General features: G+C 41.2%; 2 protein-coding genes across 4 annotated transcripts; one reads left to right on the top strand and one right to left on the bottom strand.

Annotated features, from left to right (window-relative positions):
- Positions 1-605: 605 nt before the first annotated feature.
- On the top strand, positions 606-12,986 carry CCZ1 (CCZ1 homolog, vacuolar protein trafficking and biogenesis associated). The gene is made up of 15 exons (XM_048320916.1): positions 606-802; positions 2,433-2,530; positions 2,657-2,750; positions 2,848-2,922; positions 3,942-3,989; positions 4,260-4,343; positions 6,315-6,490; positions 6,718-6,799; positions 6,957-7,018; positions 7,509-7,620; positions 8,209-8,242; positions 8,598-8,715; positions 10,216-10,374; positions 11,408-11,535; positions 12,643-12,986. The coding sequence occupies exons 1-15, from the start codon at positions 698-700 to the stop codon at positions 12,696-12,698; spliced, it is 1,431 nt and encodes a 476-aa protein (XP_048176873.1). The 5' UTR covers positions 606-697; the 3' UTR covers positions 12,699-12,986.
- Positions 8,597-26,888, bottom strand: LOC125334245 (radial spoke head 10 homolog B-like). Of its 3 annotated transcripts, XM_048320914.1 has the most exons (20): positions 26,820-26,864; positions 25,545-25,861; positions 24,761-24,836; positions 24,467-24,535; positions 24,094-24,267; positions 23,464-23,549; positions 22,727-22,847; positions 21,765-21,941; positions 20,981-21,122; positions 20,378-20,499; positions 19,710-19,899; positions 18,888-18,996; positions 18,724-18,803; positions 18,475-18,623; positions 17,570-17,677; positions 17,084-17,257; positions 15,829-15,880; positions 15,197-15,307; positions 13,905-14,100; positions 8,597-13,507 (listed from the first exon to the last, which is right to left on the bottom strand). In XM_048320914.1, exons 2-20 carry the CDS (start codon positions 25,826-25,828, stop codon positions 13,300-13,302), a joined length of 2,628 nt encoding a protein of 875 aa, XP_048176871.1. In that variant the 5' UTR covers positions 25,829-25,861; positions 26,820-26,864; the 3' UTR covers positions 8,597-13,299. The 3 variants fall into 3 exon arrangements, with proteins under 3 accessions (XP_048176871.1, XP_048176870.1, XP_048176872.1); XM_048320913.1 differs by having other exon boundaries at positions 25,545-26,888; XM_048320915.1 differs by having other exon boundaries at positions 22,727-22,841; positions 25,545-26,888.
- Positions 26,889-27,239: the final 351 nt, after the last annotated feature.

Genomic DNA, 27,239 nt, shown 5'->3' with positions numbered 1-27,239 from the left:
GGCCTCTGGCTGAGGGAACACCGGGCACGGCCTCTGGCTGGGGGAACACCGGGCACGCCTCTGGCTGAGGGAACGCCGGGCACGCCTGTGGCTGAGGGAACGCCGGGCACGGCCTCTGGCTGAGGGAACGCCGGGCACGCCTCTGGCTGAGGGGACGCCGGGCACGGCCTCTGGCTGAGGGAACGCCGGCCACGGCCTCTGGCTGGGGGAACACCGGGCACGGCCTCTGGCTGGGGGAACACCGGGCACGCCTGTGGCTGAGGGAACGCCGGGCACGCCTGTGGCTGAGGGAACGCCGGGCACGGCCTCTGGCTGAGGGAACGCCGGCCACGACCTCTGGCTGGGGGAACGCCGGGCACGCCTCTGGCTGAGGGAACGCCGGGCACGGCCTCTGGCTGAGGGAACGCCGGGCACGCCTGTGGCTGAGGGGACGCCGGGCACGGCCTCTGGCTGAGGGGACGCGGGGAGGCCCCCGGGCGCCCGGCAAGGCTCCCCCGCCCGCCGTTCCCGCGCCCGTCGTTGGGGGCGCTGCGAGGCGCCTGGGCCGGGAGTGCTTCCCGGCCGCTGCTGCGCTTCCGGGGCGCGGAGGCGGAACCGCGGCCGGGCCGGGGCCGCTGGAAGCGCGGCGGGGCCGGTGCCGCGGCGGCCTCGGGCCGATCCCCGATGGTGTCTGGAGGCTGCCGGCCCCAGGCTCAGGATGGCGGCGGCGGCGGCGGGGGCGGCCGGCCAGGAAAAGCAGCTCGCTCCGACCCTCCTCAGTTTCTTCATCTACAACCCCAAGCTGGGGCCCAAAGAGGGAGAGGTACCGGGAGGATGTCGCGCCCGGGGATGCGGGGAAGGCGCGGCGGTCCCTCCGTGCCCGAGGCCGGGCCGCAGTGGGTGCGGGCTCGGCGCTGTCCCTGCGGAGCGGCCCCGGACAAAGGCGGTCGCAGCTGCGGCTTCTCCCGGCCCGCGGCTGCCGCACCCGCACCCGGCATTCGGGTACCCGCGGGGCCGGGGACGCCTGCCCTCCCTACTGGGGTCTTTCACTGCTGCAGACCGAACAGAAACCGTAACCGGAGGTGTTGTCAGCAGCAGGGCGTATGTTGTAGATGAGGAGCTGGACAGTCAGCAACTGTTTTACTGATGCTTTAACTTTCTCTAAAAATAACTTTCTCGACGTAGATACAATATGGTAGAAAGGTTACTGTTTAGCTTAGTTACATTCAATTTACTGCTAGTGTTTATTCGCCATTGTGTCTCTTAGTAAGGGAAGTTAAGAAGCTCTAGTCACTAGCTTTAGGTAACAGCATATTGCGTGGTTCATGTGATAATCCTGGGCTTCAGTAGTTTTTGAACAGAGCAGTGTACTTACCTGCTTGGCAATGACAGGATGAGGAGGCTGAGCGTGTCCTCAGCACGCTCCTGGGTGACTCCAGAGCGGGGGCAGCTGTTGTTCCTCTGGAGGATGAGGTCCTGTTCGAAGGGACCCTCAGCGAGCTGAGGCCGACTGGGCCGGCAGAAACCTCGTGGAGCTCAGCGAAGTCCCGTGTGTGGGGTGGAATAATCTGGCTCAGCGTGGCAGGTCAGGGAGGACTGGCCGGGAGCAGGTCTGCAAAACAGGACCAGGGAGTCTGTGAACAACAACAGGTCGTACGTGAATCAGCAGCGAGCGCTTGTGGGTGTGGGAGAGAGGGTGGCTCAGCAGGTCCAGCCAAGCCTCCCCTCTGTCCAGCACATGGGAGGTTGCTGGTGGGTGCTGTGCTCCTCCAGGGATTCCCAGAGTAGGAAAAATCCTGGCAAACTGAAATAGCCTGGTGGAGAGCCCCTAAGTCAGTCAGGGGGGTGCAGTCTGTGGCGTACCAGAGGAGCCTTTGATAACCTGTATTTGTGCAGCCTGGAGGAGAGACAATGTGGAAAGGGGGCAGAGGGCAGTCTCACCTGCCTAAAGGATGGCGGCACATGATGAAGTTGGGTTCTTGAAGTGAAGAATGAGGATGGATGAAGGGAAATTCTGATGAGATAGAAAAAAAAAATTCTTCACAGTGAAGAGATCTAACACCAGAGCAGGGCTGGAAAGTTGGGGAATTTCCATCTCTGGAGGTATCGAACACATGACTGGACAAGGCCTGGAGCAATCTGAGCTGCCTTTGAAGCTTGCCATGCTTTGAGCTGGCTTTGAAGCTCGCCTTGCTTTGAACAGGCTGAGAAATGACTGGGGCCCGTGATTTCAATAGCCTTCAATTTATGAAGTACTTTGACATATCATGGGATGATTGACTGCTTAAGTGTGCTTAATATGCCTTTTATCTGTTATTACAGAAGCCTATTTTAGTACAAAATAAAATTCTGCCTACGTAATTAAGGGATTAAAAAACAAGCAAACCATGAACTCAATATTCTTTGATTCTGTTAAAATGCATTTGCTTGGATTCTTTTTTTTTGAATTTTAGGAAGAAAAGAAGATTCTCTTCTATCACCCAAATGAAGTAGAAAAGAATGAAAAAATTAGAAATGTGGGGCTATGTGAAGCTATAGTGCAGTTCACGAGGTAGGAAGTCTGATTGCATGGCTCACTGTTTTGGTACAAGCACTGTATTTTCAGTATCTCAGTTGTATGTCTTCTCGTTGTGAGTGTGTATGAATATCTATATCTACATATATTTTTTCTTTCCAGGACCTTTAGCCCAACAAAACCTGCAAAATCCCTACATACACAGAAGAATAGACAGTTTTTCCATGAACCTGAAGAAAACTTCTGGATGGTCATGGTACTTATGCATGTGATATGCATATTCCTAAAACACCATCCTGCAATGTTCTCAATGCATTCTGCATTGTCTAATACCAGCCTGTTCCACTTCCTAGGTTGTACGGAATCCCATAATAGAAAAACACAAAGATGGAAAGCCAGTCTATGAATATCAGGAAGAAGAATTGCTGGTAATAATGAACTTTCCTTTTTTTTTAATGAGTTGTGTTGTATTTTAAGAGTACTTCTAGAAATATCTTAGTTTGATTCTTCTTGAACTGCTGTCAGATTAATTTTATATATATCTATATCTATCTCCATAAATGGAAAAAGGGCAAAGTACTTTTCAGTAAAAAGTTTAAAGAAGAGCACAAGAAAGAGAATTATCCAGAGAACAGTTCAAGATCATTCCATAAACACTGGTGAAATATACAGCTGTGAGACTTTTAGCTTGGAGTGGCTGAATATTTCTGAGGATGTTTGTTTAATAAAGTTCTTAAATCTATGTATTTTTATTAGGTGCAAGTATACATGTTACTACTTTCTTGAGACTGCTAGTAATATTTACTAATAATCTGAAAAACCAAAAAAGCTCATAACTATGATGGGATTTCTTGTCCAAGCTGCAGTATCATTAGGTCTGTTCAATTGTATACCAGAAGGGTATTTGGCAGGGTGGGATAATAGTTAAAAAGTTGGTTGGTTATCCTGCCCCTTTTCATTACAGTGTGCATTACTTTTGGTCCTCTCTGTGTCCTAAGAAAAGGATTGGTGTCACAGGGACTCTATTTTGCCAGATAAAATAGTCTTTTTTCGTCTGGGTTAAAATCTCAGCCCCATAAAATCAGCTGTAGTGTCCCATGTTCTTCAGCCTTTGATTTGGATGAAGAGAGAGCTGCCAGAAAGAGGTTCATTGTTACTGACCACTGGCCTCAGGGAAGAGGACTGTTTGTAACTGGAATCCTTGGCATGAGTTCTTAAAGTGGTTTTGGTACTAAATGTGAGGGGGGAAGGGACTCCCTTTGTTGAAATCATACTTTATAAGTAAGAGACATTTCTAGATGCTGACTGAAAATGCCATTTAAATTTTCAAAGATTGATTTATCCAATTTGTGTCTTAGCTGACTCTTTGAAAATATGTTATGTGTAGCTCAGCCAAAATACTTGTAATTCACAGCTCCTACTGATAATGCTGCTCTCTTTCCTGCAGGACAAGGTTTATAGTTCAGTCCTCCAGCAGTGCTACAGCATGTACAAGGTAGGATTAACACGGGAGGCTCAAGGCCTTTTACAAAACAAGAGCATGAAATACTTCAGTGTCACATAAGTATTCTGCCTCTGCTGCCATATGTACCTGGACTCTGCAAATCTAAATGTTTTTTCACTAAAGAAGGGATACATTTGGATTGATGTGGAGTGTGTTAAGGAATGGGAGCTGTGTTGTAATCTATATTCATAGCCAAGTTATAAGAAATTACTGTAAATGATTACCCAACTCACTGATTTTTTTTTTTCTTTAAACTGTTAGCTTTTCAATGGTACATTCCTGAAAGCCATGGAAGATGGGGGTGTGAAAGTTCTAAAGGAGAGACTAGAGAAGTTCTTCCATCGGGTAAGACCTTATTTTTCAGGCACATACAGTGTGATTCTGCACTGGAAATAAAATGCAAAAAAAAAGTGGCAGCAGTGTGACTATAACACACAGGCAGTGGAAAAGATGTAGAGTCAACACAAAGTATGTGATTACTCATTTTGTCAAATACTTTCTGCTTTTTCTGATGGAGAAGGTTCTTTAAGTGGAATTGAACCACAAGCATGGTTATGGCTTGATGGAACAACTTAACTGTTGGATCTTTTTTCTGATGGAATTGTGTTCTTTCTTTCAAACTTCTGCTTTAATGTTTGAATTGGTTACTGTGATAACAGTTTGTGCAGATCTATTTGAGTGACTGCTAAAGAATCATTGAGGTTAGAAGGAATGTGGGGAGGTCATCCAGTTCAGCCTCCTACTCAAAGCAGGGTAACACTGAAGTTAAACTCTCCTGCCCAGAGCTTTGGGTGTTGAGACTTGAAAACATCCATGGGTGGAGATTCCACAAGCTGCATGCACAGGCTTAAAGTCCTGTAGTGCTGTGAAATAGAGAATAGTTGAAATTTTTAACTTCTCCCCCTCCTCCACCCCCCAAGTGGAATTAGTAGCCAATCCTGAGAAGGCTTCAGGAAATACTGCATACATCATAACTGGTGTTCAGAATGTCGTTTCAAAGCTGATATTTTAGTGAAAGGATGTAAAGAAAAACCTATTTTTCACATAAAGTAACTGATTGAATAGTCACATCTGGCAGAATTTTGAGTTCCTGCATGAAAAGTTTCATCACACTTTAAAAGTGCCTGCCTGCCCCCATTTTTCTTGTTTGCATGGAAGGAAACAGGACTGCGGTCAGCAGTTTGTGCTTTTGTGGTAGAGATGTGAATATCTGATAATGATGGAGCATAGACACTGCAAAAAGGTGTTTAAAATTTTGTTCTTTTAACAGATTTTTAGAATAGCACAGTGTTGTGACAGTGTAAACTAAAGCACAGGCTTTGCTTGTGGATTTGGGGAGGGTCTTGCTTGTTTCTTTTTAAGACTTGTGGCAGACTCCAGAATAAACACCACTGGCACAAGGAGTACCGTGATGAGCTGGTGTGTGTTTCTGTCCAGACTAAATTAAAAATAGACCTTGGCAAAAAAGGAAGTAAATAGATTTTTATCGCTAAAACAGAGAGACATAAGCTGTGGCAGAGATCTGTCACCCTGTTGGTCTGTATTACTTGTGGGCATTTGGTAATGTGAAGTGACTGTAGAGGGAGCCATTGGATAAAGCATCTTTCAACAGACCACTTGACAGTGCATTTGAAATCTCTTGGTAAAGGTTACAGTCTATCAAGAAAGTGAATAATAGAAATTATTTATTCCATTGCACATTGAAAGCTAATTATCTGTTCCTATTTCTACAGTTGAATCTGAAACTAAATATTAGTAAGATAGGCTTTGCTTTCTTATAGTCTCAAAAGATCTTGAACTTTCCTTAAAAGCTGTTGTCATAATGATTAAATAAAAGCAAAGTGACACTTGGAATCACATTCATGCACTCATACATGGAATCACAGAATAGTTTGGGTTGAAAGGTACCCTTAAAGGTCATCTAGGCCAACCCCCTGCTATGAGCAGAGGCATCTTCAGCTAGATCAGATTACTCAGAGCTTTGTCCAACCTGGCTGTGAATGTTTCCAGGGATGGGGCATTCACCACCTTTCTGGGAAAGCTGTGCCAGTGTGTGACCACCCTCATTGTAAAAAGCTTCTTTCTTATATCTAATCTAAACTGAGCCTCCTTCAGTCTGAAACTCTTGTCCTGTCACTACAAACCTTTGTAAAAAGTCTGTCCCCACATGAAGGAGTGTGTCAGGCAAGCAGTGCTGGAAGGATTTTTTTTCTTTGATTGTTAGTCCAGATTATTGGGGATTAGACTCAAATTTGTCATTTAAATCTACACCTTGGCAGTTTTCTGAATTCTAAAAGCCAACTGTCATTCTCTCAGTACTTGCAGACACTGCACTTACAGTCTTGTGATCTGCTGGATGTGTTTTGTGGAATCAGCTTCTTTCCACTGGATAAAATGACTTACTTGAAAATTCAGTCATTTATTAATAGGATGGAAGAAAGCCTGAACATAGTCAAGTACACTGCATTTCTCTACAATGACCAGCTTATCTGGTAGGTACTTCAGTAAATCTTTTGTGTGTCTTCAATTTCTAATCCTATGAGTAAGTGTCACAATAGAGAAGCTTTTAAATTAGTGACAGAGTTGGATGAAAATGAGAAAATATGAGTCAGGCTACCATTCAGTAAGAAAGGCATTGGTCTGAGCTAGTTAGAGGAAAATGTGTGGTCCGAACTGCAGCACAGACATAATTTGCTTCTTTTTCCCCACAATGTTCTAGGAGTGGACTGGAGCAAGATGACATGAGAATTTTGTACAAATATCTCACGACATCTCTGTTTCCAAGGCACATGGAGCCTGAGGTAGTTGGGCTGGGGGGTTTTGGTGGGGAAGGTGGTTGGGTGGTTTTGGTTTTTTCTTCCTGTTTACCTGGTACTAAAGGCTAAAATACCAAAGAGGAATCTCTCTCTTCTCTCTGCCTCTAAGCTGGTTTCTCCTGTGTGTTCTTTTTCCCCTCAGTTAGCGGGAAGAGATTCTCCCATACGTGCTGAAATGCCAGGAAATCTACAACACTACGGAAGGTAGGTCCTGCTTTACTGTCACTGCTTCTTCCCCCCAGGGCAAACCATTTGGGAGGAGTGTGTGTATTTTGAGTACATATTCCACACACAGTTCATTCCAGAGGGTTGCACAGTAGTTGGTGCAGTGTAAAACTTGACCTCTGGAAAAAAGAGAAAATGCTTCATTAACATTCCTGCATATTTATTTTTCTTCCCATTGTTCTTAATGCATTGTATGATAAATTTGGGAATTGTTCTAATAATTTCTTTTTGGTCAAGCACTCCAGACAAAGGTGTAGATTTGATCTAGGATTTATCTGTTTGATATTCCTCTGTAGTCAGCATGTCAATGAGGAATTCTGTACTTAAACAAGCAGACAACATTATTTTGAGTAATTATGGGTTTGGACATCCTTAATCATGAGAATTGCAGGTTTGGAGAACATCTGTAAAATTCAAGAAACTGAAATACAAGAATTCATCACCTCTCACCTGTTGAATTATTTTCTAGGTTTCTTACTGGACCTTTAAATCTCAATGATCCAGAGACAAAATGCCGTTTCCCCAAAATATTTGTTAACACTGATGACACTTACGAAGAGCTTCACTTAATTGTTTATAAGGTAGTACAGTTTCCTCTGCAATTACTCCACAGAATTAGGAATCTCTATGCAATGAAGGTGACAATGATGTGAAGTACTTAGGAATTGTATAGACAGGTGCACGAATAAGGCCAGGTTAAAGCAAAGAGACAGAAAACTGGCATTTCTAGGAACAAGCTTTAAACCCTGAATTCTCTTTTCACCTCTCCTGTATCCTGTCCAAAGCAAACAATTGTTTTATTAAAACAAAATACCAGCCTTCAGTTGCTGTAAGTGATTTCATGCCTGGTTTTAGATAGGATTAATCAATAAAACAAACAAAAAAATTTTTTTACATTAAATGGGAGTCTCTTGCAGACATCTTTGTGTAAGTGCATTTTTGCAAGTTGTGTATTTCCCCTAAAACTGTTAACTAGGCTGAATTTTAAAATCATAGCTAACCTTTGTTTTACAAGACTGCAAAAAGATTATCCTGTTGAAGTGTTACTTTTAAAAAAGATTTTTAAATTTCTTCTCACCTGTGTGTGACCTCACTGAAGTATTGTCATTTATTTGAGTTAGCTGAAGTAATCTGCTGTAAATGGTTTTTTTGCTTTTGTTTTGTTCCAGGCCATGAGTGCAGCTGTCTGCTTTATGATTGATGGTAAGTACCTATTAGCATCAATTATTTGCCAAGATTTTATATGCAAAATACTTTGACATGCAGCTTGTTTTACTCTTGAAAAATACTCACATTAATTTGTTACTTGAGTCTCTTTTTCATGAGTGCTTTTATCAGTCTTTCATCTTTGTTCCAGTGGTATAAGTAACTCATTTTACACAATAGAATTTCTAAACACTGCTTCACGTAGCCACTTTTAAAATCACCCCTGAGGTTTTAATTATGGGAGAAATTTGTTCTTGGACTCTCACTGATGTTTAAAGAAAACAACTACAGAAACTGTACCTTCAGCTGTGGGAAGAGAATCTCACCTCTCCCTTTTCTCTGCCTGACACAGCTTCAATTCCACCCACACTGGAGTTTTGCAGAAAACTGGACAGCATTGTTGGGCCTCAGCTCACAGTGTTGGCATCAGACATATGTGAACAATACAACATCAACAAGAGAATATCAGGGTTTGTACTACACTTCTTTGCCTGTTGCATTCCCTCATTAGTTGGTGAAAAGTTAGGTTTAATGAACTGCTTAAATAATGGTAACATGAGCCCAAATTTTGAAAGCATTAATGGTATACTTAAAACAATGCTTGTCTACTTTTCTGTATCTTTAAGAGTTTATGAAGTGCATATTGTTGCATATTTGGGTCTCTCTGAAGTAACAATAGATGTTACTAATTTAGGAACAAATGTTTATTGTCTGGCTGAAATGGGAATTTTAGTGAGTAAATTTAATTTTAGGAATTTTAGTTTGGTTACAGTGGAAGCTTTACAGCTGAGGACTTTTCCAGAGTTACTGCTTCTTGAAATGTTGCCATGTATAGTTGGTGAGGAAAAAAAGGTCTTTTTTGTTTTCTGTTTTGCAGGACTAAGGTAATTACTTGAGGGACAAAAAACAGTCAAAAGAAAAAGGATTTTAATGCTTCATACTTCACTTAGAACTACAGCTGTCTTGCAATAAAATTGCATCTATTTTTTGATAGATTTATTAGCTGGGGAAGCAAGAACAGCACCACATATGGCAACATAAGAGGAATTCAACCAAAGATGGGTGTGTGAGTGAACTTAGTGGTACCATCCCAAATCAGCAAAATCGCACAGGATGGAATAGGATGTGCTTGAAATTGTGCCAATCTACTAAATCATTAAACTTGGGGTTTTTAAATGTCATCTGGGACTGGCTTTGGCAGCTTTAACTCTTTAAAAGTTTAATGCCATGGTGTCCTGAAAACATGATACAGTTCCTTGACACTAATGCATGTGGGTGACAGAGAGCAGGGGTATCTGGTTGTTTGTTAAGGTGAGTGGTGTCATCACAGTATCTCCTGGTTCTAAATAATGCATTGCCTCAAGTACCAATTCTGCAGCCAGTTTTTGGTCAGTCTGAATTTGTTGTGACTTCTACAAAAAATTACAGCTCTAGGTTTTTATATTAACTTCATAAAAGAGGAAATGGAGGAAGACCGCCAAGGCAGGAGTTTGAAAATAGTCTCTTGCTTGGCCCACACAAATGATGGTTGTAACAAATAACAAATACATGAATAGAAGATGACTTATTGCTCAAAGAGCCAGGATCCATTCAAAGCAGCTTGGACTGGCATAGAGGAGAGCAGCAGGAACAAAATGGGGCCAGAGAAAAAACCAGTTCATTAGAAAAATGCAAATGAATTACTACTGTGAAGTGGAACAAGGCCTTCAGACTCCCCTGTGAGTGTTTCCTGGCAGCCTGAGTGGCAGAAAGGGAAACACTGGCTGGTTCTGCAGGCTTGGTTGTCTTTTGTTTTTTTTTAAAGTGTGTTAAAATGAAGTTCGATCCCACAAGTCCCTTCAGTGTGAACATAACTCCAGGCTAAGTTAGCTTTGCACTGGCTCACTACCCAATCTCTGGGAGGCCTGTGCTTATAGAACATGTTGGTATTCACAAAACACAATTTTTTTTTTCTTTTTAAATCTTCCTAGGGCTGAGAAGGAACCTCAATTTAAGTTCATCTATTTCAATCACATGAACTTGGCAGAGAAAAGTACCATTCACATGAGGAAAACACCCAGCGTATCACTTGCATCTGTTCACCCTGACCTCATGAAGATTCTTGGTGACATCAACAGTGACTTCTCCAGGTAATGCTTACCTATTAAGTAGTCTGTAACTCCTACTGTCAAGCAGATTTAGTTGTTTTTCAAAGGAGTGGAGCTTTCCAGTCTTTGTTGATGGCTGTCTGTTCATGTTTGGTATTTTGTGTTGGTCTAGAAATAGTCCATCTTAAAAAAAACCTTCTACTGTCCTTTTAAAAAAATAACTTAAAAGAGGGCCAGGGCCTCTATCCAAGAAAATACTTCATCTATTGGAGGCTTCAGAGTAGTCCTAACAAATGGGATGGGAAGCACCAGAGTCTGTCTAATCTGGGAAAGCAGTATAAAGGACAGGGACACCTGCTTCTGCCTGTGTCATACCTGCCCCGACACAGCTGGTGGCCTCTCCGGGTGAGACAATGGATGAAATGCAAACCTTGCAGTTACTGCAGTCCTGCTGATAGAGAAGATAAGTGGCTTCTTGTCAATGGGTATCACGCTGCAAAGTGGGAGAGACCCTCTGTAACTACAAAAGTTAATGAAGATCATGACAATGCTGAATGATTGGGATGCCTGATGCTCTAATTAGCAACAAGCAATTTTCCCACTCTGCTTAAGGACAAGGTTTTAACTTTTCTGTAAAGGACAAAAGCATGTGTCATCATGTTATGGAAGTACTGGGTTAGTGACAGCTTTATAGAATATATGTGTTGTTGAGCATAGTTTAGGTCCAGGTTTAACAGTTCAGTGAAAGCTTAGGATCACCAACCCATCTCCAGCTTTCCGTATTTGGTCACTGTGTGGCAAATCCTCATTCTGTGAAGTGTGTTCTTGCCAGAATGGAGGAGTTTTCTTCAGAGCACTGGAGTGTTTGGCTAATGAAAAAATTACTGATTTGGGGATGTCCTAAGCAGCCATTTATGAAGCCTTCGTGCTGGACTGAATGTTGGCCAAGTTAGAACTGATGTTTTCTTTGACACTGCACAACATTTCTGACATTGAGCTGTTCCTAATGATTACAGATAAAGTTGTTGAAGATGAACTTGCTGCCACCTTCTTTACTTTTTAAAACTTCTTTCAGAGTTGATGAAGACGAGGAAATTATTGTGAAGGCGATGAGTGATTACTGGGTAGTTGGGAAAAAGTCTGACCAGCGAGAACTGTATGTTATTTTGAATCAAAAAAATGTAAATCTGATTGAAGTTAATGGTAAGGTTTGTTTCTTATTACCTTTAAACACAGTTACTCCTAAAATGTGTGTCCCTAGAGAAGTAATAAAACCATCTCATGAGAAATCTAGAGAGGGACTGATCTTTGATAGAGCAGGTGAGTTTGCCTAAGGTTTTGGTCTGCCTACTACCAGCTGTGAAAGGACAGCATAAATATTCAGCAGGCATTCTTAATTATTAATCAGTCATCCTTCCTCCTTCAAATAATAGAGGACAGCAGTGTGAGCTTAGTTTAGGAGTAATTTAAAAAGTGTATTACAGGTGAGAGATGAATATATTTACATCTGACTTTTTATCTGTCAGATCCGGGCGTAGTTACTTACACATTGTGGCTGTCCTGTCAGTGCTCCTCATCCATCGCTACCTTGTTTCTAATGTGGTTTTGAGAATGATTTACTATGACTGAGAGTGAGAATTACCATTAAGATGCAATAAGCTTTTACATTGCTATTTCTCTAAAAATCTGTTTGACTCTTACTTGCAGGAATTCTAAGGCTCTGTTTTAACAGGAGGCACTGTCCTCGCTTAGACAATGGGAAAGAATTTGGTCCTTTTCCAGGACCAAAGCCTAGCAACCTACATTTTAAAATCAGGAATGAGTTGCATAACTTGGAAATCTTTCTATAACTGTGTTTCAGCATCAAACCTAGCATACAGAAGCAGTAAATGAGTGTTTCTGTGCCTGATAAACTTAGAAAGTGTTGTCTACCAAATAACACAAAGTGAACGTTTTGCAGACTTGATTTACTGTAACAGAATACCCTAATTCCTCCCTTCTCTGAAAAGGGGGTTATAATATACTTCCTTATGTTAAGCCAAGTCTGCTGCTGTTGCAGTGTCTGGTGAGAGGCCCATCATTTGCACTTAAGCCACTTAGACACAACACAGCTTTCAGGCAGTGGAAGATGTCAGACTTGCCTTTCTCCTACTGAAGACAGCAACATTAAGTGTATTTCTACATTAGAAACTCTTAGGGCTTTTTCTGTTTGAATTTAATTATATTCTCCATGACAATCCCCAGGGTTTTTCTTGAGGAGGTTTCTGTAAAATACCATACTGATGTATCTTTTTTTCTTTTTTTAAACAGAAGAAGTGAAGAAACTTTGTGCAACACAGTTTAATAATATTTTCTTCTTGGATTGATCTGCAAAGGGCTGATTTATTGAAGATGTCAATGTCAGGCACTTGTTCAACATGAGAAGTTATTAGTCATATTATTGACTGGAATAATGACAATAGTAAAGCAATACTTGCTTTGTAAGAATCAAAATTTCTACTAAAATCTGTAAACTGACCATAAAATTTTTAAATTTTAAAAATGTTTATGTGCAAACTAATTAAAAACCAGTCTGAATTCATCTGTACCATTCCATTCTGATAGGTTATGTGAATATTTTGCTGAAAAATAAAACTAATAATTGTTACACTTTAGGAGCATCTGTGTTCATTTGCGTCACGTGACTTCCTGCTAGTTAACCACTTGCCCAAGACCCTGGTGTAAAAGACTCTTCCCTCTGAAACCAGCAATTCTTGTGCATATGGCTGAACCATGCTTCCTACAAGTGAGGGTCTTCTGGGGTTGTTTTGGTTTGGGGGTTTTTTCCTTATTTGGAGAGTACTTTCTGGAAGCTTCAGTAGTTGCCAGCAGAGGATTTATTTATTTATTTTACATTTTGTCAGCAGGTGCTTGGTACCTGTGGGTGCTGCCTCTTCCTCCTCAGGCTGTGCTGCCTTGTGAGCCTCTTTATGATGAAGGTTCTGTCTTGGGGGCCTCTTTATTTGCCAAGAGACTTCTCTTGGGAGAGGGTCCTCTCTTGGACGTATCTTTCTTTGACCAGGCTCCTCTCCTGGGCTTTCCTTTCAGCGTTTTGACACTCTCTAACTCTGCAAGTGCCTTTTCTGCTGCAGCTGCTTCTCGCCTTTTTGCCTCTTCTTCTTTTTCAGCAATAAGTCTGCGTGAACAAAATTTGAATTTGAGGTACTGCTAGAGGAGGGAGACAGATTTATACTGGCTAAGCAACTACAGCTCTAGTCATAGTATAAGTAGTATGAAGTGTCACAGCGTAGAGAAGCAGAAAGTCTCTAATTACCTCATCAAGTCCAAATATGTCTTAACTGCCTTTCCACAGAGCAGGACCCAAGTGTCAGGAAATACCAGAGTTAAAAGTTTGTAACCTGAAAGCAGCCTGTCTTTGTTACTCCAGCCAGTAACAAAAAGCACGTGAGTTACAATCTGTATGTTACTAATTATACCTGGGTGAGTTTCTTTTCCAGTACAGTATGCTATACTTTCTTAAGCACACTTCTCATTTTTGATAACAGTACTGCCAGACAAAACTCAACACTCACCTTGCCAGCTCCTCAGCTTGGATCTTTCTCAGCCCAGCTAATTCAGCATCCTCCTTTTTTACTTCTTTTATTTTTTCCCTCAGCACTATTTCATGCTCAAAAGCAGGGAAGAACTTAGTTGTGAAAAAGGTTTGCATCTGACACCTCCACAGACTCAATAGCTCGTCTTGTTCATCTTTGTCTTCTTTTGCTTCATCTGCAACATGCAAATTAAACATGTTTATTTAGCAGGGCACTTCAGTTTCAAATGTGGTTTGGACTACAATATTTCAGCTCTGATACTCTGCAAGGGGAAGGTCTGACTTCTGCATGGTACAGAAGATGAAAGGTGTGAGACACTTTGAACTGAAAGTGGGTGGCCCTTTTGTGAGGCTTCAGTGACTTGGCCCTTGAAATGGCACAAAAAGACAATGAACTCTTCCCTTTAATCCTGTAATAAGGGTCTTCTGCAGTAACCTGATGACAGTTCAGTATCTGTGACTCCTGTGCACAGGGGAAGGGAGGAACAAACATGACCACCTGAAAGGACAGAGGTGTGTGCCAGTGTCCCTTGTCATGTCAGGAAACAGGCCAGGAAACAGGCCAGGCCCAGGTGATGAGCCCTGAACGAAGTTTTTCAGATGGGTAACTTTTCAGCCATCAGATTTCAGCAAAAGAGCTGATGACTACAGAGATCCTTGTCTACCTTTGTCCTTGGATTTGAGTTCAGTATCAGCAGAAAACATTTAACAAACACAAAAACCAACCCAGATGAGATCTGCTAATCAGCTGGAAGGAAGATGGTACAAAAATCTAGGACCCTCAACATACCAAAGTGCTCTTACTGATATCTCTTCTGCATGAATGTTGGCCTGTCCTAACATAAGGCCTCTTATCCCAGCTAGTGGTGGCACCACCACTAATAATAATTCTTATATTAAGTAAAAGAAGCAGGACATAGCAGTAATACATTTTATTGTCCAGGACACTCCACAGACAGGCTTGCAGCTTGAGCTTCAATAGAGTAAAAACAAATTACAGCTTATAGATGCCTTACAAATAAAATGTAGCATTTTAAATTTGAGGAAACTATGTAAGTTGGTCTTTAAATGTCTCATTTAATCATGAAGTTTTATTTTCTTATTTTTAAAAATACTTAAAGTTTTTTACAAATCTTTCTCCAGAATTAATGCTCATTTACTGCCCTCTTGTGACAAGCTGAAATCTGCATATACAATTAAAACTTCACAATTCAAGAGCTACAAGAGATTTGTGTGTGTGTGTTAAGTTCTAAAACAGTAGGACTGTTTTACCTGAGAATTCCTTTTCTGGACAGGAATCCTGTTCTTCTTTTACATCCTCATTGGGCAATGACACATCATATTTGCTTTCTCCAGGAGTTGTGGGAAATGAGGGAAGAGTTTCTGATATTGCAAATAAAGAAAATTAAAATTACTCAGCCTTTAATTCTGTGCGTGAAATACCAAGTTTGATCTTCAGCACAAACAAATATAGATTGTCATCTGACCTGACAGCCAGACCTGTGGTTAAAATACTTAAGAAATGACGAAAAGTTTGTTTCTAATGAAGGCACAATGCAGAGTTCAATCTCCTGTTTCCATGCCCAAATGAGTGGGACAGAACAGGAAGAATTAAGGTTTAAAAAGCCTTTAAAGTTATTTTTAAGGAAAAAGTGATAGCTTCTAATTAAAAAGCACAGAAGATTCAGAGATTTCAACTTGCCCAGCTATCTGTGTACAGCAGGTATGGAAAGCTAAACATAAACCTTGCCATAATTGCCAAACTGAATGGAGCTGCCCTCTGTAACTGCAATTTATCAGCTGTTTCCATGATCAGCTCCTGTTTAATTGTTTTGAAAGTTGCAGAAAAAGTGAATCTCCTCTAGCCACTTTGTAGTTTTGTAGCCACTTTATACAGTACTCACCCAGTAGAGAAGGTAGACAAGCAAGCTGTGTGCCTTCACAAGGTCTCGGTGGCTGGCAAGAAGTTTTAAATTCAGTTACTAAATGTCTGGGCTTGTGTTCAAATTACAAAGTGAAATCCCAAGTCCCTTTGAGTCATGCAAATTCCCATCTACAAAGCATTCTGCCAACCAAATGCATCCTGCAATAATGCCTATCTCAAAACATTTAAACTGCAGGGGTGTTTCACCTTTTCAAGTACTACCAGGCAACATTTTACCTTTGATACCAGCCAGGCAAGTAGGATTATCCTATTTCAGAGCCAGGGAAAGACAGCACTACAGAGAATGAAAGCTCCTGTTCTTTGACCTGTTCCTCTGTTCTTACATGTTGCTCTACATATTGTTCATCTATTGTTCATCTGCTCCTGAGCATACAGCTCAGCTGCCTCAGAAATGTCATCACTTATGTCTGTACCAATTATACTCCTGCTGTAGGTGCACTAATGAAATGTAATGCAAGAATTTTACCCTCAATACATTTAAATTAGGGTTTTTCTTTTTGTTTCTTTACTATTTTAACTGGACCACTTCAGTGTACAACTGTGTCACTGCTTGCAGTGATGCAATGGAATGGGTCCATAGGGTGGGAACAACTGGCCAAAGAATGGGAAGTGGTGGTGTACAGTGGCACTACTGGCCTACAGAGGCTGTGAAATTATGTGTTTGTGAATACTCTTTGAATTAACAAAAATACTTTCATCTTGTGCATAATTCCAAACAATAACAATTCTAATTCATGCCTTCAACTACTCTGTTTACCCAAATTGCACCAGTGTCACAGGCAGCATCTTACAACCTATAAAATTCTTATTCAGAAGTTTAGCAAAAAGAAAAAGAGGACAGCTTAACTGCTGGCAAACAGCAAGGCTTGCTACATACAACAGAATGCCATTTTTACAGGACAATTTCAGACATTCAGCTTAATGCAGGAGAGCCAGATCTTTCACCAGCCAACCAATCTCTCAGTTCCCCTTCAGAAGTACTCTGTGTATATATAGTTATCTAGGAAAATGTGCAAATGTGCTAAAATTGTCTATGCTGATGTTACAATTAAAGGTACCAACAAAGAGAAAAAGCAGAAGGACCCAATCCAATGATTTTTTTATGGAAAAGAAGAAATTGGTTTCCACGGACAGGAAACAGAACATTTGCAGGACCTGACTTTGCCCTCTAAGTGGACACATAGTAACACTCAACAGGTCTGCATCAACTTTACCTGGGGCAGAGAACATTCTGTGAGAGACACAGCTGAAGTTTTCCTGGAGAACTCCTTGATTTCAACACTACTTCTTTTCTGATCATCTTGAGCTGCTTTCTCCAGGATCATATCCTCAGTAACATACACCAATGCACATTCAAGAAGAGCTTCAAAAAATTCCAGAAAAACCATCTAGAGTAAAACAAATGCAGTGGTAAATTAGTTCATTTTTACAAAATCTCTTCATTAACAGGCCTAGGTACCTGAGCAAGCAAAGAACTCAGAAGTGCTAGTGAAGTCTCTCTGGCCTCATTTATCTAGTCAAACATCCCTTCTTCTGAAGAAAAACTGGAAAGAGCCAAAGCTTAAAACATTCAGGAGGGGATATGATGTGTTACACTTTATATAAGTCATATTGAGCTAAAACACTGCACTGATTTTTGTTTTTAAAAGCAATTTTAGTTGTTCCTGTAGCAATGAACTATGGGTTTTTTCCATACACACCTCCAGATCCAGGTTGACACCAGTGATATGAGGTAGGGAAGCACCAACTTTGACAAATATTCCCACAACTCTTGAAGCAGTTAATTGTTCACTGAGAAGTTTAAAATCCTGGGTAAGAATAAATGTTACATGTTAACAGCACTTAAGGCATTCCCCACATGGACCTCATCTACCTCCCTTTCAAGCCTGTGCCAAAATTTCTAGTGGTTTCAAATGATACTTCCACATACGTAATTAACAACAGAGTGAAATTCTAGTCCTACTGAAGCCTATGGGAATTTTCCCTGGACTGCAAAAGCAGTGTTACAAAAGAACTTGTGAAAGCTCATAAACAAAAATATTAAAAAATTACAGTTTTTCCATCTGATTTTTCTTCATGAAAAATTGCTTGGATAAAGTGACAGTACCCAAACCCCAGGCATATCAGTGGGACCTTCATAGTAATCTTGATCTGTCCCCAAATTACTGAATTGTAGTAAACAACCTCATGTTCTTCTTGTAGTAAATACATTATTGAAATGGTTTACTGTGTTACTTCAATAGCTGTCAGTCTGAGTTCTAACAATAGGACATGTTCCTATGTACATTTTATACAGGGGGCAGAGGGAGACACAGTGGGGACCAGGAAAAAAAATATTTCTATTCTTTAAACACATTTGTCTAGGATTTGATCATATGAAATTATAAAGTACAAAATTAGAATTCAATCCTGAAAAAGTGCATAAATAATAGTAAATAACAGTAGAACAACTGTTCCTTTACTGTTCCTTGAACAGCTTGCACAAATAACCTCACTCCTACTTTTCAACTGTGCAGAAGCCACAGGGACTATTTTAAAAGGCTCATACAAATTAACAAAGAAAGCACATCTAATCACACAGAACAAAAAAAAATTAGATTATTACAGCCAACATCCAGAGGAATTGCCTCATCTTCACTGTGGGTTCAAATGGAGGCCTGGAATGCGGTCTACAAAAATTGTTGTATATTTCCCAGCATTTGTCAATGTAGCTCATGGCAAAAGATGTGAATTGTTCACCAGAAAATAAGAGACCTTTCAAAATGAATTGGGGAAAAAATAACAGTTACAATAAAACTGTAATGCATGTGGCACTAATTAATGAATTCTGCACAGAAAAAACAGCATTGCTTACCTTGGACACAACAGGCAGAGGGCAGAACATTCCTGGACATCATTTTTAAGAAACACTTACAGAGATGAGGAACTTCGTCTCTAGAGTTGAAACAAAAATACTCTTATCTAGGAAGGCTCAAGCTGATTACACTGAAATAAATTTCACTAAAAGATGAAACTTACTTGTACTCTTCATGATAGATATGAAATGCCAGGTGAACAAGGTAGGATAAAAATGTTCTGAACACCAATACCTCATGTGGACAATGTATACTCTCAAATGGTTTATCACCTAAAAAATTAAAAAAACCAAATCTCTACTGTTCTCATGTACATTAAAATGCTTATAGGCATATTGACTTGTCAGCCCTTCTTATCCTCTCCATCTCCACCTATCACAGTGTAACAACACTCCTGGAAGACTCTGACCAGACAATACAGCACTTCCAAATAAAGGTCAAGGGGGAACTGTCCACCTATAGCTGGATCTTGGACAATTCTCTTTCTAGAAATGCACCCACTCAGCATATATAGAAATAGAAGGGGATTCAAAGCTGGAGTTAAACCCTTCATATACTAAGGACACTGCAAGTCTAAAGGGAATTGATTGATTAACTGGCTCTATGAATGAAAAAAACCCATACTACGTGCAAACCAAAGTCAAGAACACTGAAAAAAAACAAAAAAAGATTTGTTTCTCCTACTTCTCTCCCTCTTAAAACTGTAATAGTAATGGCAAGACCAGGGGTGAATATGTATTTTGAACAGATGGCTCTTCAGTGCAGTTTTTTATGTTGTATTTCGATTTCGTATTTTCTCACCTAAGGACCAGAAGTGCCCAGAGATGTGTAAATTCATCCTCTGACAACTCACAGGCACAGAGGTACTGACTCAGGGCCACTTAACTCCCAGAGCTGAGCTGCCAGGAGACCTTGCCACTCCAACTCTCCACAGCTTACTAGTAAAATTCTTTCATTCTAGACCCGGATCAGGAGGAATACAAACCTCTCAACAGCCGATCCATTTCAGCGAGAGTTACGGAGGAGAAATGAAACTCACAGTCCTTCAGAAACCTCCAAAACTGCAGCTTAGTCAGGGTGTAATTGTTGTCAGGAGAATGACCATAGCCTAAGACACTGTAGAAGTGGTAGGCTTTTTTCAGTTTTGAAATATGCATCAACACAGCCAATTCTACCTAAATAAAGCAGGACATGTTTTCAGCATCATCTCAAAGCAAGCAGAGATCAGTTTGTACTGATCCTGTAACAGGGCAGATAATTATTTGACCTTGCAACTTAGAAGAGCATATCCCAGGCTAAGTGTTCACAAAAGCATTACTCAAAAGTAGTTTTAATACATGGGTTTTGGTGACTGATAAAAATAAATTATTCTCTGAAAGCAGACAAACCTCAGAGTACCTAAAGCTGGTTGCTCAATGCCTTTCCAGACATGTTAACCTATTTTTAATTGGCCTTTTTTAGTGGAAGCTCAGAAGAGGCAATACTGCCTATTAATTCTTTTTGCTTTTCTGTTTTCATGGCCTTCAGATTTTTGAATAATTGTTTAATAATTTAATAATGGAAAGAGTTACTTTAACACAAATAAACTAGAAATAAAATAATATGAAACACAATACAAGGGAAAACTGCAAGTATTAAACGGTAGACTCTTACTTGTTTCACTTCTTCCTCTCTGTCTTCCACTGGCAACAACTCAAGCAGTAAAGAGATATCCAACTCAATATCTGATTTCAGAATAGAAGTCTCTCCCAAGGCATTAATGATTATGGTCTTTTCTATCATGCAAATAAAATAAGTTAGACAAACTAAAACAAAGTTTAATACATATACACACAAAAAACCAAAACATGTATTATTCCTTCTTATATTACTGACTTGGAACAACAGATTCCTTCATAGTGAGGAGCAGAGATTTCATAACCAACAGCACAACAACTGAAGAGCAATTTTGTCAAATCAACCTCTAACCAAAAGGAAATGCAGATATTACATAAGCTGTGAAACTTTCAGACAGCAGTGTTCCATCCATTACAAGATGTGGTGTGGATGTGTCACTCCACTCCAAGTGTCACTCACAGGAAATGCAGCATGGAAGCAAAAACCATGACCTCCATTTTTATCTAAGTTCTTTGAAGAAATGCCTGATTCTTGGGTATGTACAAACAGTTTCATGTTACAGAAAACGGAACAACAAAATGTGAACTGAGTAAAATTTGTTTTGTTAAGCAAAGTTAAGTAAAATTTTGGTTTGCTCACCAGTGCCAGAACACCTTCTTGTGCCAGTGGCTCTCTGCTGTTTGGCTTCCACAGCAGCCCCTTGACGAGCAGGACATTCCACTGGATGATTGTCTATGAACTCTCCTTGAAACACTTGACCATTCAGGGAGACAAACACACCCTACAGACAGATTAACATAATGTAAAACAAAGATCGTAAAAAGCAACACTAATGCTCCCAGTCCAATTTCCTTTTCAGAATCTTGGCTAAAATGCAATATATGAAATAAAATACAGCAAAATAATTTTTCCTACCCTCTTTTATAATGCATTTTGTCACCCATTAAATAGGTACATTGTTGGGATAAAGAACTGCCTATATATATATTTGAAAAGTTTTTTCCCCCATATAGAAGGACTTGTTTGCACTCCTTAGTTTGCATATGTGGCACTCCACTCAGAGTTTTTGCAAAAGGCTGTTTTATGTAAGAACCTCTCTGTGCAAAGACAGCTTGAAATCCATTAGCTCGCTGTGGAACTGTGAAATTCTGACCAACCACTGCAAAACTCAAGATGCACCTATTGCACTGAAAATCTCCACAGTGAAATGTATGTCTTTGTACACACAAAACACATCTAACCACAGAGTCAACCTGTGTCCTTGGAAATAATCCTACTGCTTTCAGTGGATTCTCTGCCCTTTGTGTGGGGATTCCATCCACACTGCAAACTGAACGTAATTTGCTGTAAAGAAATCTAGAGATCCTCTATACAGAGCAGAACAGTTTGCTCTGCTGTTGTCTGCAGTTTTGTCAATCCTCACCTTGCCATGCTTCTTATCACAAACCCATTCTCCATTGTACGTTGCTCCACTAGGATATAGAAACAAGCCACGTCCATGGCGCTTCCCTTTTACAAAATCACCGATGTATTCACTCCGCAGAGGATACTGAGACATATGCATTGCCTTAAAAAACCATGTGTGGGTGCCAAATCCATGCTGAAAAAAAACCCAGTGTGTTTAAAAAAACAGGTCCAGACTTTGGCAATTCTCTGAAATAAAAGCCCCCAGCTAATGGCTGCAGCACTTCAAAGCAGGCACAGAACTACATTCTACAAAGGTGCATGGGAGAAGCACCCAGAGGATACAGTGCATCAACATATAGTTGAGCAAGCTCTACCACAGGACTCCTAAAGTCACCCGCCCTTCCTCCCTAAATCCTTCTCCCACAGTGCTGAACAGCCAGGTGAGGAACACCATGCCACAGAGCCAGGATATTACACAAGCTGGACTCCTTGACAATTTTAAGCAGAGTGAAAAGACAGAGCAAGTAGCTCACATTCTTTTTGAAACAGAATAATAAATGGAAGGAAGTGAAAATGCCACAAAATTGTCTTCCATCATAAAACTTTTCCAAGAGGGAACAGTATGGCCTAGTATTTTACAGGTGACACAGAAATAAACTGTTACATATACCTACTGCTGAAGTCATAGCTCAAGCTAAGTCACAAACACTTCTTTAACTTTTTTTTTAAATTGAATAATGTTTATATTTTCCACTAGGAATTAAATTTTGATTTTATAAGACTAAATCAAAGCCTTTTAACAATTTTAATATTGCTAACATGAGAATCAATTTATAATAAAGAACATGTTTCTGCTATCTCAACTGGCAAAAATCGTACAAAGCTCCTCTGATATTGCACAAAACTCCCTATTTAGCTTTCCTAGAGCAGTGGACAGATGCTGAACTAAAGAAAGGTTTATGGGGAAGAAATGAATACCTGTATGCCACACACCCACTGTCCTGTATACTCTTGATTAGCTGCCAGCCATGTCATTTTTCCATGTCCATGTCGTAGATTTTTCTTCCACTGACCTACATAGGTATTTCCAGACCTGTAGCTGCAAAAAAACAACAAAAGTTAATTCACACTAAATTCTATGCTGATCTTATGAAAGGTTTATGTGAAACCTCGTTGCTAATAAATTTAGAATGTATTAAGGCTAAATATAAGCATTAAATTGAAAATTGACTCATTATGACATGGATACAGAGGTTTGAGTAGCCACTGTTTACCTCCTATTTTTAATTTAGAAATCACTAAAAATATTAACCAGCTCCTTTTCCCAAAAAGTCTTTGCCATAGCTATTAAAAATATTTGTTTATATGTAACTCTATAGATAAGTGATTTACTCATAAGGCACCTCCATCTGCTCAAATCAATTGAGTGTGTTTGGTTTTAAATCTTGAATTGTGGTTAACCACAGCTGATTTGGGATTTTGTCTTTACCTATTGTTTTGTGCAAATGGTCAGTAGAAACACTGCACATAAAAATAAACTTAAAAGAAAGCTTTGTTATCACAAAGCACTTTGTACATTTTTTATTCCACTGCAGAAGGTACACACTACTATGAAATGACAGCATTTGTACCCCTTTTAAACAACACATGAAACTGTAACATAAGACACATAAAATAAAAAATGTGAGGGTAAGAACAAGTGTTATCATATTTACCGTCTCAATCCCTGTCCTTCTCTGACATTATTTACCCATTCACCTGAATACCAGGAGGTATGTTCCTCATCATAATAAATTACACCCTGAAACAAAGAATTTAGTCAATTTAAATACCTAAATATTCATCTACATGAATAAAACACCACATACAAATTATATGACACTTGTAATCACGTTCTAATACTTAAGAGTCACTTTGATTCACTGTACTGAAAGCAACTGCAGGGATACAATTAAATTTAAAAAGCAACCTCTTTTGATTAATATTAGGTAAGACCTTAGAAAACACCAAGTGTTCAAAAGAAAAATCCTATTACATTACATCAAAGTCTACCATGTTTTACAAACCTCTTGGAAATACTTTAAGAGAGCTAACCTTGGCATCTTAATTACAGTACTCACTCTGAGGCAGATCAGTTTTCTGACCCATTCAGAATTTTACTTCCAACAGTAGGTCTACAGTATTAACTGTATTCACAACCTCAGAAAAACTCCCCAGGAGAAACAAATCTCCACAGAGCATAAGACCATGCAGAACAAAATACTTTTGCAAAATCTTTGCCCAGTAACACTTGCTAGTTTTGAAGGCATCACCCGAGCCCACACTCTCATTTAGTTGTTACTGACCTTTCCATGTCTTTTGCCATTGCACCAATCACCATGGTAAGAAATTGGACGAGTACCACTCCTAAAAAATCCATATCCATGCCTAAGTCCATCTTTGATTGATCCTTCATAAACACTGCCATCACTCCAGGTATAACGGCCACCAAGCATCTGCACATTCTTAATAAATGTTCCCTGAAAGATTAAATTACAACATTAAAAACTAAGACTCTGTTCCCCAGCTTCCTGGGACAAGTCAGGCTTGTGATTGAAATTGCTGTCACAGCTCCGCAGTCACCACCTGTACTGTACCAATTACTGCAACTTCTCTACTTCAGTTTGCACATCTAACTGGGTGCAACTGTGTTCAGTTATAACTTAAATTGTGCTTTACCTCGTACTTTACTCCATCAGCCCACGTGTAAGTCCCCTGTCCATCCATACGTCCTTCAGAAAATAGACCCTTCAAAATGAAGAGAATAGCATCATTTGCAGATTTATTCTTACCCCAGCTGAAGCCTACAGCAACTGTAAGATTTCAAAAGAATGACATGTTAATTCCCCTCCAACTACTGGTTTCAAATCAAGAGTTTTATTGCCAGAAATTAACAGAGCTTTCAATGCTTCTCAGTGCTCTTGAGAGAGAACTTATTCCACTGCTATCTTTTTTTTAGATTTATACACTCACCTTGTATGTATTTCCTCCCTCAAAACATATAAATCCTTCACCCTCATAGAATCCATCAACTTCTTCACCTTCATAGCTACAAAGAAAACAAACTAAAGATGAAGATTTCAAGTCACTGCTAATAGATCTAAATCACATATAATAAATGACCTTTGATTTACCACAGTCTACACAGAGGTCAGCTGTTGCATCTTGTGTAGAATAATGAACTACAAGAAAATTTCCAATTTTTTTGAACCTTCCTTGTAATATTCCATGTAATTTTTGTGTTGCCTCAGACCCATAATTCCACCAATTAAGGAAAAAAATCACATTGGTAGCATTTACTACCTTACAGCCAGGCATGCTGGAATATGAAAATTACACATAGTTCTCTTGAAATACAAAAGGATTTTGTTAACATCGCCATTCACCTGCTTCCTCAGTTTTGGATATTCTGAAGGGATATGAGCAGCCCTAAGCACTAAAAGGCAGCAGCAGCAACTAAAGATTACATGATATATTTTCTTCATCATCTATATATTTTAACAAAACTTCATTGAAGGTGAACAAGCTAAAACAATGAGGGTTTTCGCAGACAGAGAGCATGAGCAGCACTCTAGTATGCAAGAAGGCAGCAGAATTCCACATGTATGTCTCCTAAGGTGTCACTGCTACTAGGTCTGAATAACCTGATTTTCTGCTTCAAATAAAGAGTCAAATCTGTGTTTGTATGACACTGGCTACAGCAGAGATACTTAAATGAGAGTTCTTGACTTCACTGCTGTATTTGAAAGAAGTTTACCTTTTTATAATCACTTGAGCAAGAATAGGCTCCTCGTGGAACGGGGGAACAGGCTGGACTGGTGGTTCCTCTACCTCTACCTCTTTGTCTGGTGCCTCTGGAATTGCCTGAGTTTCTTCACTCACTGACTCATTCTGCAAATCTGGCTGCGTTGTTAAGCTACTCTCAGCTGTAGGACCTATAGATTCTTCTGACTTCTCACCAGCTTCCTTCTTACCATCTTTCTTGGCATCTTTCTTCTTGACATCTTTCTTCTTGACATCTTTCTTCTTGCCTTTTGGCATAGCTACTGAACTGTCTCAATGTGTATTTTCCTTCTGAAAAATGAAAATTTACTTCTGTCTTATATAAGTATTTTTACCTCATAAACTAGTTTAAAAACCCAAAACACAGACAACTAAAAAAAAAATAATAAAAATCAGTATTTCTGTCATTATATGTTCATGTATTTAAGTTATTTCTGTAACAGCAGTTCCTCAAGGCAGGCGTGGCAGCTTGTGGCAGGGAGGCCACAGGGTAAACAGGGAGCAATGTCTGTGAATTACCTCCAAGTCTTCCATCAAAATCACTGTGATGGAAGTGTTGTCAGCAGACTTACTTTTGCCACATGGAGATCACCTTTACTCGATTTTTAGGTGTCTATTAGATTTAATTACATGGAAAAGTTGAAAGCCATTTCTCAAAGATATGCATTCAGCAAGTTCTTGGAAGATACAGCTGCACTACTGTGATTGATTTAATTTGCCTTCCAAGTTATGAGTTGCAGATTGAACCACAGCACAGCGTAACCACTCTAGCTTGTAGTTATTTTGCCAGTTGAGAGCTACCTGAAGGTTACAGGACTGCCAGTACCACAGCCGGGTATCACCGCTTGGCAGCGCAGGAACCCAGCCCGCCAATGCTGCAGTGGCGAGGGCTGGCAGGGACAGCCTCAGGCCCGCGCCGGGTTCTCAGCACCGCTGGGTGACCGCAGCCCCGGCACCTGAGCGGGGGAGGACGGGGGAAGGCCGGTGCCAAGCCCGTCCCACGGAACGGCGCGGCCAGGCGGGTGCCGAGCCCTTGCTGAGGGACGGTGGGACCGGGTCGGTGCCGAGCCCTGGCTGAGGAACGGCGGGGCCGAGCCCTTACCGAGCCCTGGCTGAGGGACAGCAGGGCCGGGGCCGTGCCGAGCCCTTACCGAGCCCTGGCTGAGGGACGGCGGGGCAGAGCCCTTACCGAGCCCTGGCTCACGGACGGTGGTGCCGGGTCCGTGCCGAGCCCTTACGGAGCCCTCACCGAGCCCTGGCTGAGGGACGGCGGGGCCGAGCCCTTACCGAGCCCTTGCCGAGCCCTTACCGAGCCCGTGCCGAGCCCTTACCGAGCCCTCACCGAGCCCGTGCCGAGCCCTTACCGAGCCCGTGCCGAGCCCTTACCGAGCCCTCACCGAGCCCGTGCCGAGCCCTTACCGAGCCCTTGCCGAGCCCTTACCGAGCCCGTGCCGAGCCCTTACCGAGCCCTCACCGAGCCCGTGCCGAGCCCTTACCGAGCCCTTGCCGAGCCCTTACCGAGCCCGTGCCGAGCCCTTACCGAGCCCTTACCGAGCCCTTACCGAGCCCGTGCCGAGCCCTTACCGAGCCCTTGCCGAGCCCTTACCGAGCCCGTGCCGAGCCCGTGCCGAGCGCCTCCGGCCCGCGCAGGCGCAGTGCGGCGGCGCTG

The sequence above is a fragment of the Corvus hawaiiensis genome, chromosome 16 (assembly GCF_020740725.1).
Source record: "Corvus hawaiiensis isolate bCorHaw1 chromosome 16, bCorHaw1.pri.cur, whole genome shotgun sequence".
Lineage (NCBI taxonomy): Eukaryota > Metazoa > Chordata > Aves > Passeriformes > Corvidae > Corvus > Corvus hawaiiensis.
This window is presented reverse-complemented; position numbering and strand designations above follow the sequence as displayed.